The sequence below is a fragment of the Culex quinquefasciatus genome, chromosome 2 (assembly GCF_015732765.1).
Source record: "Culex quinquefasciatus strain JHB chromosome 2, VPISU_Cqui_1.0_pri_paternal, whole genome shotgun sequence".
In the NCBI taxonomy this organism is placed as follows: domain Eukaryota; kingdom Metazoa; phylum Arthropoda; class Insecta; order Diptera; family Culicidae; genus Culex; species Culex quinquefasciatus.
Window position 1 is genome coordinate 99,899,515 of NC_051862.1, and position 19,735 is coordinate 99,919,249.

General features: G+C 39.7%; 1 protein-coding gene across 2 annotated transcripts; it reads right to left on the reverse strand.

Annotated features, from left to right (window-relative positions):
• Positions 1-11,769: 11,769 nt before the first annotated feature.
• On the reverse strand, positions 11,770-13,184 carry LOC119767397. Of its 2 annotated transcripts, none has more exons than XR_005277493.1 (2): positions 12,790-13,184; positions 11,770-12,688 (listed from the first exon to the last, which is right to left on the reverse strand). XR_005277493.1 is itself a non-coding variant. In XM_038255901.1 (2 exons), the coding sequence occupies exons 1-2, from the start codon at positions 12,944-12,946 to the stop codon at positions 12,365-12,367; spliced, it is 462 nt and encodes a 153-aa protein (XP_038111829.1). In that variant the 5' UTR covers positions 12,947-13,182; the 3' UTR covers positions 11,770-12,364. The 2 variants fall into 2 exon arrangements, 1 of the variants encoding a protein (XP_038111829.1); XM_038255901.1 differs by having other exon boundaries at positions 12,809-13,182.
• Positions 13,185-19,735: the final 6,551 nt, after the last annotated feature.

Sequence of the window (19,735 nt, forward strand, 5' to 3'; positions counted from 1 at the left end):
ACTTTTTAAATGTCCCTAATATTGCATCATTGTTGATGATCTTTTCTACCCTCACAATGTGAAACGGTGTTTGTCTAGGAGATTTTGTTTCTTTTCATGTCATTACTTTGTTTGAAGCTTGGAGTATGGAAAAAAAATATGATGTGCTCTAAAAATATCACCGCGGTATAGGAAAAACTTTCTCAAAGAAGAGTCAAAAAGACAAAAAAAAATAAAAAAAAATTTGTTGAAATTCCATTATAAATACAGGTCAAGGGTGGAACAAATAAGCCTCATATGAGCTCACATTTTCAGGATAGCTTTTCAAGCCATAGTGCTTGGAAATTCCGGTTGAGGCACTCGAAATTAAACAATTTTGTCTTTTTCATAAATCCGTGAGCCACGTTAGTAAACAATAACAATTTTTGGCTAACTGTTCTGTGCATTGTTCCCAGGTTTGGGTGAATTTGGTTGCCGGAGTTCTGAGTTATAATCGAAAACGTTTACAGTAGTCGGGCATTTACGTGTGACAAATCGTCCTCTGTTTAAACTTCCTTTGAATAATTGTCGCAATTGCAGGGTCTGTGAAGATGCACGATCAGATCGCAACTACTGACAACGGTGAATGGGAATCTCGGTATGACCTGGGGGATCATTATAGAAAGAGTAGTTAAAAAATGTTGTCAAGGTTGTGGTATCCTTTGCTGACTTGAGTCTACTGAATCGAAATTTATTGATGGCCTTGTGATGAATTCGAAATTTTCTACACTGTGTCCTATCGAAACTTATCTGCATGTATTGATTCCAGAAGGATATTCAACAAAGAAATCTGTTTCTTGAACAAAATGTACTGTCATGTGGAGCGAATCGGTAATTGAGTCTGAATAGGGACAGCAGGTTTTAGAGCACTTAAAAGCTTGAAATTTGGAAATCGATTTGCCCTAGATGATGGTATTCTTAGTTCGCAGAAAATCGTGGACTTCATAATGTGCATAACAAGTTTTGATAATCTTCTAAATTAAACAACTAAACAAAATTCCGCTTATTTTGTAAACAGAGGTTTTTGTCATACAAGTCCTAGCTCGGTATTTTTCAACAAGTCTACATTTGATGAACGCATAAATAAATAAAAACATATTTACTAGGATGTAACAAAAATGACTTTTTGGCGGGCATTCAAGGGTTTGTTCCGGTGGGCATACTAAGCCCAAATCCAAAATATGAGCTTGATTGGACGTAACAGGAGCTGGCGCTCCGCCCTTCAATTTTAAATGGGATTTAACCCGTAAAAAAAGATTTTTTCAAAAATGTCACTTTTTTTGGTCACTGAAGCGTTTATTTTCAACATCATTGGCGTTTAGGCCAGATCCTTGCGCATCTTTTTGTGTATATAACATTGAAATTTGGAGCACCCCGGAGCTCGGTACAAACCTTCAAAGTTTGGCATTTTTTCGAAAAATCGGCCCCGGCAAAAAAGATATGCGTCGCGCCTCGCGACTCCCGAGACGCCATTTGATTTTGCTGAAAATCTAAACCTATTTCTACAAAAATAATAAAATCACTTTACAGATAGGTCGTAAGGGCCATTTTACATGATCGTTTAAAATATGTCCGCGGGCCATACTATGCTCACTAGGGTGTTTCATCCGAACAAAAAAGTTCTCAGAATCAGGCAAACCGAGGTTCCCCTAATAGAGGATACCCATAGGGACTCTCATGCCAAATACCAGCCCATTTGGTTGAGAATTGGCCTGTCCCCAGCGGTTCAAAGTTTACATGTAAATTACTATGGGATTTTTATGCTTTTCGTTCAATCGTTCCTACAGGTCTGGGGACAACATGGATTCACTCGGAATAAAGACAGGTGTGTAGGGGATGGTCCAATGAACAAATTCCAGAAGGAATTAGGGTTGTCCATTCTGTCCCCAAGGTGCGCATTGGATCGACGTCCGGTGTCTCCAAAACCAACGATTCATCCTTCAAAAGCATCGCATTTCCTTAGTATGCTATGACGGCTAGGTGAAAACCTGTGAAAACCACGACGCCCCATATGAGACGGTGAACACGTGGAGAGGCATCGATTGCATTATTAACACAAAATCATCATTTTACGTTATTTAGAATAGTTGAAATTCTTCCAGGAACAACAATAATTATAATTTTAGTACTTTAAAGAATGTTTCTGAGCCAAAACTCGAGTAGATGCTCTGCCACGTGTTCACCGTCTGACATGGGGCGTCGTAATTTCTCCTAGCCGTCATAGCATACTAAGGACAATGCGTACATTTGAAGGGTAATTCGTTGATTCTGGAGACACCGGACGTCGATCCAATGCGCACCTTGGGGACAGAATGGACAACCTAATTCCTTCTGGAATTTGTTCATTGGACCATCCCTACACACCTGTCTTTATTCCGAGTGAATCCATGTTGTCCCCAGACCTGTAGGAACGATTGAACGAAAAGCATAAAAATCCCATAGTAATTTACATGTAAACTTTGAACCGCTGGGGACAGGCCAATTCTCAACCAAATGGGCTGGTATTTGGCATGAGAGTCCCTATGGGTATCCTCTACTAGGGGAACCTCGGTTTGCCTGATTCTGAGAACTTTTTTGTTCGGATGAAACACTCTAATGCTCACCCTTGCATTAGTGAGATTTGGCATCAAAAAGTGCATAAATATTACTTAAGTTATGTGAAATAGAGTTCAAAGATTTTCAAATTAGATCTAGGGTTTTTTCTCAAAATTTATTTTCCCTAAAAGAACACCCAGTTAGCAAAATCTAAACTTAGAAATATGTATCCTCCCTGCAAAGGCTTATGAATTGATCTCAGTTGAAAGGTTCTCCAAATCTCTGAATTGCAAATGTAACATCCTGGAGCAGAACTGTTAAATTCTAATAAAAACACTATTCAATTGAAAGATTTTCAAAAACACTTTCAAAAAAAAAATAAATAAAAATGGCGATGTATGGGACCTCAAGGGGAGTCGAATGCACCCGATTTGACTAACATTGGTTCTGCCAGAACTGAGTGAAATTAGTGACAATTTGGATATACACATACACAAAAACATACAGAAACCAGTCATACACATATTTTATCAGTTTTAGATTCTGAGTCTTTTTGTTCAAAGGCCCTCTTGAAAATCATATCGATTTCAGTGCAGGATTTTGATGATTATGATCATGATTTTAATAACCGCACAACACTTCATACTTATTCCTGGAGCAACCTAATATCTGCTAGGAAAAAAATAAGTATAATTATCAGATTAAATTTGAGCCAAATCGGAACACTTTTACCACTGTGTGGTGACGGGACACGACGAACATCCCGTTTTTCCTATCCAGGTTTTTAAGCGAAGATGGCGTTCGAATGGTGAACGCCCGAAATGTCAAAATCGCGCAGTAGCACCAACATTAGAAAAAAAAATGTGACTGTCATGCCATGGCACACTTGTTCCGTAATGTTGGTACCACTGCGTGATTTTGACATTTCGGGCGTTCACCATTCGAACGCCATCTTCGCTTAAAAACCTCGATTAATTTTTCCCGAACACTCTCGCACGCATGTTTATCTTTTCGCACCCGTCGAAAGACTGATTTCGCAAGCTCTCGCCGCTGTCAAAACCGAAACATACACGCTCAAAACAGATAACCCAAGCTTAGATACAACCAAGACACTACTCAAGTTTAACTACTTATATATCTACCTTAAATTGAGTTTAATAGTTGTTGATATTGGATATGGTCTTTTCCATAGGATGAAAGCTTAATTAAATTCAATGGTTTATTGTTTGATTGATATTGATTAAATGTTTCTCTTTCAATTATGTTATTTTTCCCATTGACACTGCTCAATCCCTACACACTGGAACGCCCAACGCATGTCGGCCTTACACGCACGGATGCCTCCCAAAAAAGTTGGTACGGTAACTTCAACTCGCTAGTTCTCGGGCATAACTCAACCAATTTGGAGTGAATGAAAAGTAAGGATGTCTAAAACATTGTTCGATCTTTTTTGTCGCGCACGTCACACGGAATTGAACGATTTGTTTTACACGCGCAAAATAAAAATGAACGATGAATAGTCCCGATTCTTTGAATAATGCCCGAGAACCAGGGAGTTAAAGTTAGCGTTCCAAATTTTTGAAGAGATTTGAAGTTGGAATGTTGATTTGCATCCTGCTGGTTTGACGTGAAATGACTTTATAAATAAAGTAAATAAAAAAATCATATTTTCTGTGTGTTAGTCACATTTCACAGATTATTCATAAGTTTTCTGTGTGTTCTGTGTGCGGTTCTTGAAGTATTTAGCTGACCAAATAACAAAAATCACAATCATCGAAAATCTGCAACGACCCACCAACATTTTCAAAAGTGCCCTTCAACTAAAGATCATCATTGTAAATCATGTATCGAGAGAATCAAAATTACGTGCCGAAAGCGTATCTAGGCGGTGTGTGATCATTTCTTTTGACCGTCCTGGAGTCATTTGGATGACACACAGGGATGATCTGTCTATGTACACTTACTGAGGTTGCGACTCAGTACTTGTACACAGCCAAATTAGAAGGTTAAAAGGCTTGATCACACACGTACGCTTTCTCATATGGCCCTTTCGCTGACTTAGTTTCCGTCCTTTTCCATCTTCTTCTAAGACACTAGTCATCTATCCACCTATCAGTTTCATTACTTTCTTCTAATTTGTGAGTTTAATTTCACCGAAAACTACCGACAAAAGCCCGTAATATCTTCAACTAAAGACGCCTACGTACGATTTAGACCGAATTTCGTTATGGATAAAAAGATCACGATTCTGCACTGATTTTTGCTTAGGAAATTCTCAGTAACATCACAAAGACTTGTTTCAAAAGGTTCAAACATCAACATATTTATTCAACACTATAGCTTTCAGTCACATTTTTATCATTTGAAATAGTTTACTCAGAAGTACATTCTCTGGATCTTCTCAGAACTTTATATTGATTTAATTTAAATTATCCGATCAGTAGGAGGCACATTTTTGTTCCACAAATTGACCACTTGAAATTCGTCACCTCTCGCGGTTTCGATGCCATATCCATTCCAATGCGTTCCCGTCGACGAGTAAAACTCAACTAAATCGGGCCAAACCACCCCAGTGTGATAGGATGTGGAAAATTAGATTTCTTTCCGTTCTAGTCCTGCCTGGCACCAATGCTGGCTGCTACTCGACTCGATGATGAGGTTGGCGAACCGATTTTTGGCACAGCGACACGTTGCGTGCTGCTGCTGATTTGCTGCTGAAAGTCAAGCACAAAAAAAGGGGACAGAGTAGCAAGCCAAGATGGAACGTGCTGCCGTACATCATCACTTCTGACGCCCTAGTCGTCCCTCTCAGCCTCCATCCCAGCAGGCCGAGGAGGGTGGCTGACTTTGAAAATCATTCTGAAGGGTCGGTCGGTGGCCCACGCAAAAGAGCTGCTGCCTCTGCTCCGTCGTTGGAAACTGCCTCATAGTAGGCGGGTGGGGGAGGATAAAAATTCACACACTTTACGCACTTTTGCCTTCACAGCGGGTGGTGGACCAAGCAGACGGTGTGAACTCGGAATGGATGGGGTGTGTGAGGGCAAAAACACGTAGCATTTGGGTTTTAGAGAGTGAAAAAAGAGCAGGGATTTTATGCGTTGACAGGAGTAGAATGGAATTAGCCACCGATTGCGGATAAGCGGAGGTACCGTTGTAAAGGAAGATGTTTATGTGCAATTGGGAGTAATTAGGTTGATTGTTAAATTGTTTATACTATGGATATGGTAACTTTATGTATATTTTAGTAGTGCTAGCTAAAATTTACATGATTTTTGTTCATTCCCTTGTGGATCCCCAAACAGTGAGGTACTCCTCGATATTAGCTCCTGAAAAGTGCTAAAAAGTGCAAAAATGCCTCACGGCAAGAAAAAGAGGCGGTCCTCACCAGCAGGATCGGCAGATTTGAAGAAGCTAAAGAATGCCGAAGCGCTACCTGCAAAGCCAGGCAGTTTGAGCAAGGACGCTCAAAATTCGTCTGAAACCAGTTCGCTACCCTTCCTGTGGACGTGAGCGAGAAGGAAGAATTTGAACGACGGGAAAAGTTGCCACCCATTTTTGTGAAAACATCATCATCGGATTCGGTGCGAAAGTGGCTGACCGGGTTTATCAAATCTGGTGCTTTACGAGCTTCCATTCGCTTGTGTGCTGATGGACTCAAAATTCTGCTACCTACCAGAAAGGATTACAACTACGTTCGGGATTTCCTGAACAACACCAAGATTGAATACTACAGCCATGACGATCCAGGTAAACGCCCCATGAAACAGGTCCTCCGAGGCCTGTACGACATGGATGTGAGTGTGCTGAAAGAAGAGCTCAAAACTCTTAAGTTGAACGTGATCGAAGTCTTCAAGATGACGAGACACAACAAGGACATCAAGTATCGTGATCAACTGTACCTGGTTCATCTCGAGAAAGGATCGACAACGCCGTCTGAGCTGAAAGCAGTTCGGGCAATTTTCAACATCATCGTGACTTGGGAACGTTATCGTCCAGTGCACCGTGACGTGACACAGTGTTCGAACTGCTTGCAGTTTGGACATGGTGGAAGGAACTGTTTCATCAAGAGTCGCTGTGCAACCTGCGGAGGTGAGCACAAAACTCAAGCTTGCAACACAATCAACGAGAACATCGAAGCGAAATGCTTCAATTGCGGCGGCGACCATTCTACCAAGAATCGAAGCTGCCCAAAACGAGCTGAGTTTGTAAAAATTCGGCAGCAAGCGACGACGAGGCACCAACCAAATCGTCGCAAAACACCACCAGCATACACGGACGTGGATTTTCCTGCTTTGGCGTCACCAGGAGCAGGATCTGTTCGAGTGGTTCCAAATCTGCAGCCATTGCCGTTGAATCAGCGGCAAAGATTTGCAGAGCATACAACACCTCCAGGCTTCAGTCAGCAACCGAGGGAAAACCAACCAACATCAACGGGTGAAGGCAGTAGTGATCTGTTTTCACCACAAGAACTTCTGAACATTTTCATCGAGATGACAACAACACTGCGTGGTTGCAAAACTCGCCAGGAACAAGTAAGAACTCTTGGAGCATTCATCTTAAAATACAGTTCGTAGTTTACTCGTTCTAATGATTTTGAATATTTCAATGAATTTACTTTTTTAGTTTTAAGTTAGGATTAGTTGTTAAAGTGATTTTTTTTTCTTTTTTACCCAAATGTATTCGATTCAATGCAAAAATGTAAAACAATTTGAAGCAAATAAATGAATGTGATCAGTTAATAATAAAACGAAAAATATAACAAAGATGAAGAGCATTAGGCCATACCACTTAGCATGTAAAAGAAATGTAATTATTATAAGAATGTTCAATAAAGACGTATTTAATTTAAAAAAAAAAAAAAAATTTTTACATGATTTTTGTTTAAAATTGTAATTTTTGAAAACCTTAGAACTAACACCCCCCTCCAACCCTCCTTCAACCCGTCTTCGTGAACTATTGTCCAAATTTCCATATAAAAAAAAAACATCTTTTGGATTAGATTGGTTAGTAAAGGGAAGGTAGTGTATAATCACAAGCTGGACCTTATCAACAACACCTTAGGAAAGGCAACCTATGGAATGTTAACATTAACATGTCTCTCTTCAGGGGTCAACAGGGGACAATTGATTAATTCTGACGAATAATCATTTAAAATAAGGTTTAAGAATGCCAAGCTGATTGGCTTATTGAAAAACGTGTCATAAAACAGTTTATAATTACTTTTCAGGTTATCTATTTGTAATACGAAAAAAACTAAAATGCAAAATTTGACAATGCATAGGACCTACGAAGGCTCCTGGTCACACATTAAAAATAAATATTGATCGTCGAGCCCCTACGCTAAAGTGATTTAGAATTTTGAAATCCAAGTTGGCGGCCAAAATGGCGATGATAAAATATTGAAAAAATACACATTGTAATTTTATAAGCAATCAACAATTTAAACTTGAAAAAATAGGGTCCCAGAACTCAAAATTGATGTTTAAAGTTAGAAAATATAAAAAAAAAATTTTGTTTACGATTTGATTATCCGAAGCCCCATACAAACCTTTGGATAATCGAACTTCGTATAATTGAAACGAGGCTTCGGATAAACTTTAAAACCATTCTGCATATAAATATATTTAAAAAATACCTCGCATTTCAGTAATGCACAAAGTCATAACATAGTCTTGCGCAAAATTAAAGTTCAAACAATTTTCGAAAGCGCACGGTTTAGTTTGAGGAGTGAAAACTCCGAAATAAAAACTTTTACGTCAAATTCTGTTAACTCGTGAAAATACAAGCAAACCCTTTTCGTTTACGCAATAAATGTTTTATTTTTATCTGTTTTACAATTTTGTAGAAGATTTATACTCTTTAAAAAGTATTGGTTACAAAAACAACGTAATTTTGAGCTAGAAATCATTGAACACAGAGAAAAGGATTGGGTCATACTGCCAATACGAGATTACGAAAAATGATCCTTGGATCTTGAACAGGAACGAAAAGTATCATGGTGACCAAAGTATGGCCCGCGGACCCGTTTTGAATGATCACGTAAAATGGCCCTTTGGTCCATCAATAAATTGATTTTATAATTTTTACAAATTATGGTTTATAGTAGAAGCTTTTGTTTAAATTATTTTTGTAAGAATAACACGAACAGTTTATTCATTCTTTATTCCCGATTATACTAAACAAACATTTTTTATTGAAAAATCTATCTTATTGAAAGTTTAAATATGATTGAAAATAGTAATTTCATCAAAATTTTTGCAATCTTTTTTCCTTTTTAGATATGAATTCAAACGTTCAAATTTGACTACTGTAAAGATAGAAAAGTATAGATTTTCCATATGAATTCAAAAGTCATAACGCCTCAAACTTATTTTGTACTTAAAAATGTTAAGCCTTGGGATTAAAACTCATGAAGTTATCGGGTGACCTGAGTGACTTACATCTGATTCTTGCAGACCAACATTTTAATTTTATTTAAATCAGAAGAATTATAATTGAAAATCCTTTTGCAACTATTTATTATTATAGTTGAACTGTGTTTAAAAAATAGAATTTTGTCATTAAATTTGAATGCCCAGAAAAATATAAATGCATTTGGTATAATTAAAAAAACATTTTTGCAATTCCGCTGTGAAACTGTCAACTTTTCCTGTCCTTCTGGAGAAACGAAACGGCCTACTTTTCCCTACCAAAAATAACAGAATAGAAAATTAATACCTTTCAATACCAGTGCTGAAAAGTTCTACTTTTCAGCACTGAAATGGGTGCTGAAAAGTTGAACTTTTCAACACTAGTATCGAAAAGTAACATTTTTCAATATTTTTTTGTCTTGAACGGTGAATTTACTTAACACATGGATGATGGACATAAAAATCCGTCCAAAAAACGTTTTTCGGAATTGCAAAAAATGTTGTAAGCAACTCGTTGCAAAACATGACTTTTTCAGCACTCGCCGTATTTATCCAACTCGGTAAACCTCGTTGGATAAATGTACGACTCGTGTTGAAAAAATCTGCTTTTTTCAACTTGTTGCATAAACTACTATTTCAAAATATTTGTGAGCTTTTTTTCAGCAGCCTGATTTTATTTTGTTGAGGCATGAATATTGCAGTAATAAGCTTATGAATTACTTGTTTTAGTTTTGTTGATTTTACTAATTTCATTGAATTGATAGGATTCATGGGAAGCACTTTGCAAAGATAGTGGTAATTTTTTTCTGTTCCTGATTTTTAAAAAAAGACAAAAAATCAAGATTGATGAAATTTAAATAACGTAATATTTTCGAACAAACCATTTTCACATTTGGCCCGCAAGCTCATGTGAGTTTCAAATACGGACAAATTCGAACTTTCAATCAAAACTTTCAATCATAAAAAAAACTTTCAATCAAAAAAAAATCAAACCAGCCACATTAACGACCTATTGTGGTCTCTATTGCAAGTTTCTGCTCGAACCTAGGAGTCCGAAGGCTTGAATGGGGAGAGCACCCAAACCTCTTTCTACTCCAAGGAACCTTTCACCCCAGTGTTTGAACTGACGACCTTCAGATTGCGAGTCCAACCGCCGCCAGCGATTCCACCGGAGTAGGCTTGGTTTGGTTGTTGTTTGTACTTATGCCATGGAGACGACTCCTACACCTGGAATGACTTAACGGCCTAACAACTAAGGACGGGACCGACATTTTACTTCCTCATCCGATGGAAGGTTGAAGCAGATGGGAATCGAACCCAGAATCATCCGCTTACAAAGCGGACAGCGTAACCATTCGGCCACGCACTGCCACCTGAACTTTGTAGTTTTTAAATAACCAAACTCACGGACGCCAGCCTGAAGCAAGAAGACAGACGTTTTGGTGAAAAATCTCTCGTTGGATTACTACTCGTGATAAAATTATCGTAATTTTTCGATTTTAAAATAAATATCTTTTTATGTATCTTTTCAGTTGAAAAAAATGTTCTGAAAATTAATAACATTTTGTGTAAAATAAAAATGTAGTAAAAACAGTACTGCCGTTTTACGGCGATATGATGTATACGCCATCGAGGTGATTTTGCTGTAGACACGATTTTCTGTTTTTGTTCATTTTTTCAATTCAAAATGACTAATTTAAGGTCTGCTCTGTAGAAACTGTTAAAAAGTACAATAAAAATGTGGCCCCTACAAAATTTCTTGTTTTTTTCCTTATTCTCTACGATTTTAAACCACAAACATCATTTGGCCGAAAAAATAGCAATAAAAAATCACTACTTTTACTTTCCAATGATGTATGTATACATTGCTTGATCAAAGCTGGCTACTAGGCTGGCTATATTTTTTGTGCCAGCTATTTTGACAGCTGAGCGGATCCCTTAATGCATTGTCCACGTGGATACTTTAAGGGGGGGGAGGGTATTAGGGAGCGTTCTTTGATTACGTAACGCAGTTGGGGGGAGGGGGGGGGGTTGGAGGCCGTGTTACGCTCCATACAAAATTTTTAAAATTTGTATGGAATTTTTGTTACTAGTGGGGAAGGGGTCTAAAAATCCGTTTTTTGCGTTACGTAATAAAAGAACGCTCCCTTAGCGATTGTCTACGCTCCATAAACACATTTTTCTGCATGAACAATTGGTGGGTGGGTTTAGAATTTTCAAAAAAGTATCTACGTGGATGTGGATAAGGTGTCATCCATTAAGTACGTCACATTAAAATCAGCCAAAATTTACTCCACCCCGCTTTGTCACGATTTCCCTATGCTTTTAACACGCAATGTCACGCTTACTCAAAACCCCCCTCTTCCCACAGAACGTGACGTACTTTATGGATGACGCCTATTGGACGTCCCTAAGAATTAAATCGAAATAATGTAATAAAATATTGCCAAGTCTTGATTTGGTCCCAAAACCTTAAATCAACATTCAAACAGAATTGAATTTGACTTCTAGCAATTCTCAATGTATACATACATCATAATGAGTAAAATTGGCGTGTACATCATTGTTTGTTTGCTTAATAAAAAGGGCCCCAGAGCAGTTTTTTGAAAAATTCTTTCGTCAGGAGATTGCTTTTAAGATTCTTTATCAGACTGTACAATAAAATTGAAAATGTCCAAAATGGCGTATACATCATATCGCCGTAAAACGGCAGAGTAAAAACCAGTTATTAAGCTTTGAAAAGAAAGAGTGAAAGGGATTTCTTCAATCAATAATAAAACAATAAGAGAAATGTAGGTATGTGTATTTATTTGGGATACGGAATCGGTTTCAAAGCTGTCGATTAAACATTAGTATTATAATATACCCTTTTCCTCAAATGCAAGCAATTGTTATTTTTGAAATTTTATTACCGTAAACACCGACATCGCCGCACCATTCATCAAAACATTTCGAACCCGGAACCGTCGATCGGTCGACCCCGTCGCTTACCTCTTATTTCATCCTCAAGTAAACTTTTGCCCCATTTCGGAACCGTCGCCTCAATCACTCACGTTGACACATTGCAGACCATTTATCACCAACCGAGTTGGGGACGTTTTCCGATACCCACCACCCCGGAAAAGGTGGCCGTTTTTTGTCCAACGCCGTCGCCGATAGCGGTGAAACAAAAACTTACCTGTCGGCTTCGTCGTCGGCGTCGGTCAAATCGTTTGTCGCACGTGGCCCCGTTCCGATATGAGGTTCAAATGATGAATTATAGCCTCATTATCGGATCTTTTTTGGTTTTTGGCAGCGACGCCGGCACTTTCTCCGATGACCTCCGAGGGCATTTAAAGGGGGTTGGGGGATCGATTCTACGGGGTTCGAGACTGTTTTGATGAAGAGCTGCTCAGACTCAATTACCGTGACTTGCAGGTTCCACTTCCGGTGCATCGTCGTTGCTGGCTTCCTCGCTCTTGATACTGGGCGGTCGGTCGGTGTCCATTGTGCGTTCCAAGATGATTGACTAGAGATTGATTAGCCGGTGCCAATCGATGTTGCGTGCTATGCGTGAAGGTTGTTGAGGTACTCTTGACGATATGTGTGTAATGGTGCACGATTACGTGACGCGGACCGGATCTAAAACGTACTACGGGCAACCCGGAACAACAACGGCAACGCGGCGGCGACGACGGTGGTCCAGCGACCAGAACCAAGGTACTACTACTGAGCAAAAGTATCAACTGAGAGGGATAAGAAATACAAAACATGTTTTATATTAATACAACGGCAGTTTTGCTGTTTTGATCCGGCGTGTATTTGTGTTTATTTATTATTTACATACGTCGTGAAAAGTATCCTACATAAACACAAAATGAGTTGGATTTTCCTCCCGTCGTCATGTTGTGTGTTGGCCCCACACAGAGAAGTTGGAGATGCTCTCTCATCGTCTTCTTGTATACAAGCTCGCTCAACTCAGCTCCATTCATCGTGTGTTTCATAATATTGCCCCCATTTTCTGCTGCTGCTGCTGTGTTGCTACTTATTTTGTTGTGTCTTCACTGCTGGGGTTGCACTTCGTTTGCTGTATCGTCGTGTGGCGTCGGCATCTTTCGGGAAAATAGCAAGTGCAACAGCAACAGCAAGCATCCACACACCACGTGGCTTGTACACATGCCACGCGACGAGGGGAAAGATGCAACACACCGACGCGCCAGCCGGAAAAGCTTCTCTCCCCAAACCGCCTCGCACCCACTGCTGTTGTGAGAGAAGTAGGCGTTGCTTTTGCGCAAGAGAAAGCTCGCTCTTCAGTACGATACCCCCCGACCTGTCGTACGTACACAGAGTGCATCTCGTTTGCACTTTGGATGCTGCGATCGCTCGGTCTCGGCTCGGCAGCAGCCAAGCAGGCCATGCCAAGTAATGCGTTTTTATGCAACGTCAAGAAAATAGCATTTTGTTGCTCCGTTGTTATTTACAATTTTCTTCCAACGCCCAATGGAAGATGCTCTCGAGCGCGCCCGCACAGTTATGTATTTGTAAAAACCTAAGATGCAGTTCAGTTGTTGCTTGGCTACGGTTGATGATGATTATGCTGCAGTGCCATTTTCTAAAGAAGATTGCCATTTAAGCAAGATGGCAATGTAATAGCTGTAGTATTTATAATTTTACATTTAAAATTATCTAGAATCATATCGCTGATAATCTTAAGAAGGGATCTTGAGAATGCCGTTGGTTAGATGACAACTACCATTCTTCTAGTCAATAAAAAAGTTTGCAACACATCACAGCTCAAGCAAAACAATGTAAATGGGCCAAGGTATAAGAGAACAAAAAGTCTATCCTGCTCACGTCAGTTGATGTTTACATTATAAACGTGTTTATACTTTTACATAGGTCCAATAACATTGCACTGCTAAACCTATTATGTCCATTATTGAAAATTCTATTACAATCTAGACTCGATTATCCGAAGTTTCGATTATCCAAAGTTCGATTATCCGAAGTTTTGTATGGGACTTCGGATAACCGAATCATGTAAAAAAAATGTTTTTCGTGTTATTTTATTTTCTTGCATTAAGTGTAATTAATTAAGGAAATATATATTTTTGGTTTTGTAGCGAGTGGAAAAGAAGTGTTTACTTTGACTACTCCGCTCACAGAACCGGTGCCCGGTTCGACTTCCTCCCGCGTCTCAATAGGTCCCTTTAGAAAAATTGATAAAACCCTCTTTTCCGTAAAATCCTAACACGCAACCAAATGGGGAAAAACTGGCTTTGCTTTTTTCTCAGCTTGCTTGGGACATTTATGCGAACAGGGGCAGCAGAGCTTTGTTAACGCACGTTCAAAATTACTCAATTTTCGTGAAGACTGAACCTTCTCAGAAATAAGTAAATGGGGCATCTGTCAGATTAGAGTGAATTTCACTCAGAATTCAATTAAAATTGAGTGAAATTCATCCAGACCTGTGTTAAATTCACTCATATCTGACGGAATCTCTATCTACTCATTTCAGAGTTGCTTTAGTTTGACGAATAATGAGTGAATTTGAACATGCGTGTTGACAAATTAACACGTGGTCGCTTCATTGCGGCTTAGAGTCAGACAGAGACGCATCGAGCTCTACAGGCTCAATAAAAACTCCTTACCTGCTCTGTTTTTTTTTGAATTAAATATACTTTATTGAATCTTTCTTATAATAATTACATTTGGTTTACATAATAAGTGGTCAGCTGTGGCTCTTCAGCTTTAGTTTGCTTTTCGTGATTTAAACACTGTTCATTTTCTTAACTTTAAAAGTATATGATTTATCATTTTTGTAACACTAGGTACAATGAGAAAAAAATTAAGAAAACATAACCTAACCTAAAACTAACTTAATCTTACCATAAACTAAACCAATCCTTGAATCAAGGGGTATTCAGATATAGCACATTTTTCCCTGAATTTCAAACATTTTTCTTGAATCTTCTGATCCAACATTTTTACTTCTGCTAATTCATGAACCTCACTTGATCTTGTCCAGCCAGGAACATTCAAAACCATTTTGAGTACCTTGTTTTGGACACGCTGGAGCTTCAATTTATGAGTTCTAGCGCAACACTCCCAAACAGGTACTGCATACTCAATAACGGGGTAAATTATTTGTTTGTAAACTGCTAGCTTATTTTTCAAAGATAGCTTTGATTTTCTGTTAATTAAAGGATACAAACACCTGATGAGAATGCTGCACTTGTTCAATATTTTATCTACATGCTGCCGAAACAATAGTTTCGAGTCAAGTATGAGACCTAAATAGACAACTTCCTTTGACCAGGGTATTGAAACATCATTCATTTTAATCAAAACATCATCCTTTGGGACAAATCGGGCCGATTTGGAAAGTGGAAAAATGATGGTTTGAGTTTTGGCTGCATTTATGCGAATTTTCCAGTCGCCAAAGTATTCGGAAAGAACGTCAAGACCCTTCTGAAGACGGCCAACTAAATATCTGGTTATTTTACCCTTATAAATAACGGCAGTGTCATCAGCAAAAAGTGACAACACACCATTACCAGGAAGAGTAGGCAAATCAGATGTAAAAATATTGTACAGAAGTGGGCCAAGAATACTTCCTTGGGGAACCCCAGCATCAATGTTGAATAATCCAGAAGCAATCCCATTCAGAAAAACCCTGAACGATCTCTCCGAAAGATAGTGCTGGATAATTTTGATAAGATACATTGGAAAACCGTATAAATACAGTTTATGTATCAAACCATCATGCCAAACATTGTCAAAAGCCTTCTCAACATCCAACAAAGCCATAGCAGTTGATTTAGACTCAAGCTTGTTCTGCTTGATGATTTTAGTTACTCTCGTAAGCTGATGAGCAGTATTATGTCCCTTTCGGAAGCCAAACTGCTCATTCAAAATTATATTATTATCGTTGGTAAAATCCAAAAGCCTTGAATAGATGACCTTCTCAAAGAGTTTGGACAGACTACTCAAAAGACTAATGGGACGATAACTTGTTGGCGATGTTGGATCTTTTGAGGCTTCAAAATTGGTATGACTTTGCCCAGCTTCCAATTGGTGGGGAAGTAACCAAGTTGCAAACATTTATTGAAAATATTGGCTAGATGTTGAAAGAACTGATCACTCTGTTTTTTCAACACTAGATTAAAATGTTATCAAAGCCAGGAGCTTTCATATTTTTCATTTGTTTAACTGCAACTTTGACTTCCTCACCAGAAACATGGGAATCTGCAGGAAATTCAAAGGTAGAGTCATTGATTGTTGAAATACTATTGGCAACTGATGTTTCTTTACGGCTGGTCATGGAAGCGCCAAGATTATGTGAACTAACAAAATGAAGCCCAAGTGCATTTGCCTTTTCCTCGGATGTAATCAAAGGAGAATCCTCAACAATAAGAGGAGGAATAGGCTTTGGTTTGTTTTTAAGAACTTTTGAAAGTTTCCAAAATGGTTTTGAATAATTCCCAAGCTGGCTTACATGTTTTGAAAATTCTTGATTTCTGATATTGTCAAGTCGGTCTTGTATGATTTTGTTCAAATTGTTAACTGAAATCTTTTGTCATAGTCCCCAGTCCGTTGATATTGTCTCCTATAAACATTCCTAAGTCTAATCAAGTGTTTAGTATCTACGTCAATATCAGTTACCTTAAAATTAACAGGAACCTCCCGAACGTTGGCAGCCTCTGCTTGGTTGATAGCCTGCTGGATCACCTCCAGCGAACGATCAATATCAGCAGAAGTTTCCGGGTGTTGATCATAGTCGATGTTGCTGTCTACCACTTGCTGAAACTGCTGCCAGTCAACGTTGTGGTAATCTTTCCGGGTTGGTTGCCGCTGCGGAGTAACGGAAGCTCCAACCTCCACAACCACCGGATAGTGATCAGAACTCAACTCTTCAAACACCTCAGGATGAGCCACGTTCTCAGCCATATTGGTAATGAAGAAGTCGATGATTGAGTGATTCCCAGACCGAGCCACCCTCGTTGGACGATCCGGACTCACAACGTTGTAGTATCCGTTTTGCAGATCGTTGTGCAGAATCACTCCGTTCCGATTCCTCCTGCTGTTGCCCCAAACTTCATGCTTCGCGTTGAGGTCACCAGCGATGATGTACTTTGCGCTCCGCCGTGTCAGCTTCTGGATATCGCTCTTCAGTTTTGCTGCTGAACCATCTCTGGCATTCACCTGACGTGGGCAGTATGCAGCAATGAAGAGTACTGGGCCAACCGAAGTGGGAATTTCCACTCCAACGGCCTCGATGATGTCCAGCTTAAAGTGTGGCAGCCGGCGTGGCTTGAGATCACGATGAACAGCGACAAGCACACCTCCTCCTCCAGAGGTGGTCCTATCGAGCTGCGTCGCGATCTTGTAGTTTTGCAGATAAACTTTTTCACCGGGCTTCAGATGAGTTTCCGTGATGGCAGCTACGTCGATCTCCTTCTCGCGAAGAAAATCCACCAGCTCTAAGTTCTTCCTCCTAATGGAGCAAGCGTTCCAATTCAGCAGCTTGAGGGACCTACGATCCATACTGGATGACGAACGAGGTCAGCACTTCAATCTGCTGGGTCTTGGTTTTGCATCCACGCAGTGCAGCGGACATCTGTTTGAAAATATTGAGGAGTTCGGTTGAGGTGTAAAGATCATTACCATTTTCCTCAACTGCTGGTTCTTGGGTTGGTCTTGGCTCCTGGCTGAAGCCCGGTGGTGGCGGTCTCGGCTCCTGGCTGGAACCCGGCCGTGGATGATTCATCTCAGCTCTCTTCCTGGGATCCAACGGCAACGGTGCCAAGTTCGGGACCTGGCGTCGCGGTTGAAGAGGTGGAAAATTTTGCTCCACCAGGGCTGGAGGAGTTCTACGACGCTGAGGCTGATTCTTCGTCGATGCTTGCTGCCGAATTTTCACGAACTCAGCTCTCTTGGGGCACTTTCGGTCGGTTGACGAGTGCTCACCGTTGCAGTTGAGGCACTTCACCAGCGAATCTTGGATGCACTGGGATGTGATGTGCGCATCGGTACCACATTTGGCGCAACGACGCTTCAGGTGGCAGTTCTTACCTCCGTGCCCGAAGCCCAGGCAGTTGAAGCATTGTGTGACGTCACGATGCACTGGTCGGTATCGCTCCCACGACACGATAATGTTGAAAACCGCTCGGATTGCCTTCAGCTCAGGAAGCGTCGTCGATCCCTTAGCCAAATGCAGCAGGTAGAGCTGGTCACGGTACTTGATGTCTTTGTTGCGTCGGCTCATTTTGTGCACGGCCAACACATCCAGTTTCAAAACTTTTAGCTCGGCAGCTAATTCCTCCACTGGCATGTCGTACAGACCTCTGACGACGATTTTGTACGGCTTATCCATGACGACATCATGGGTAAAGTACTCCGCCTCGTTTTCGGTCAAGTAATCCTTGACCAGTTGATAGTGCTGCCTGGATTGCACCAGCACCTTAAATCCGTCCTGACACAGACGAATGTTGCCTTGGACTTTCCCAGACTTGATGAGTTCAACCAGCCCCGCTCGAAAGTCGATCGTTGCTGCTGATTGCCGCACATAAAAAGGAGGCAGTTTCTCCTTTCGCTGTTTCACTTCATTCTCCTTTGCTTCCGCTACCTGGTCCTCGTCAGGCAGTCCAGCAAACTTGTTGTTCTTCAATAGCTGCTCCTCGTGCGACGAAGAGTTCTCCTCCTCCTCATCCATCGGTACAGTACCGTCGCTCTTTTTCGTCTTTTTGCTGTTCGATGTCACTTCCAAAAGCACCTTCCTTTTGGAAATTCCCGGTTTTTGGCCATCAGTTGAGGCCTCAACCTTCCTTTTGGAAATTCCCACTTTTTTGCCTGCTTGAGCCGCAGGTAGGGCAATATTGCCGGCGTTTTGCGCCGGGACGCGACGAGTCATGTTGATTCAGACAACCTTCACCAACGAATGCTCGGATAACAATGATTTACCTGCTCTGTATGGTAGAACAGAGCTAAGCTCTGTATGCAGCGAACAGAGCCAGCTCTGTATGGGGAAAAATAATATTGAATAGCATATATCTCAAAAACGATAAGTTTTAGAAAGTTGACATGTTCTAGAAAGTTGCTGGTACCAAAAGGTTCTATATTATTGTCTCAGACGTCATTACAATTTGATTGATTTTAGTTGTGCAAAACAAGAAAAAACTATTTATTTCCTAAGATACAAGGTATAGAATATTTTTGTTTTCGACAAAGTTGCTCAACTACCAAAAATGAACAACTTTCTCGAAGACACCAAAGCTCTATCTTCAATAGATACCGAAATAAAAAATAAAAACTATTTTTATAATAAATACTGCTTGCGACAAACACAAAGCGACCGCGTCGTAGGCACAGGTAATATGAGGCATGTTTGGTAGAGATCGTCTGAAGTGAAAACTAGTATAGCAGAGTGTTCATAGAGAGTTCTTATGTTAAATGCTCTCGTCTGGATGGTTGAAAGAAATTTCAGATAAAATTATACAAATTTATAAAATTATATTATTTTTATTGTACTGGTAAGTAATTAAGATAAGAAACAATAAAATTATTTTACAGCTATTTTTATGCTTGTCTTGACAAAACAAATGTTTAACAAAATTACAAGTTTCGTACAACAAATTAAGATAAAAAAAACAATTTCAAACGCAAGTTAAAAAAAATAAAACCAAATCTTCTAAACGTTATTTAAATTTTATAAAAAGAAAATCAGTTCACATATGTTTAACCTTTAAGAGATTTCAGGAAACTTTGCCATTTTATTTAATTCAACAGAAAAA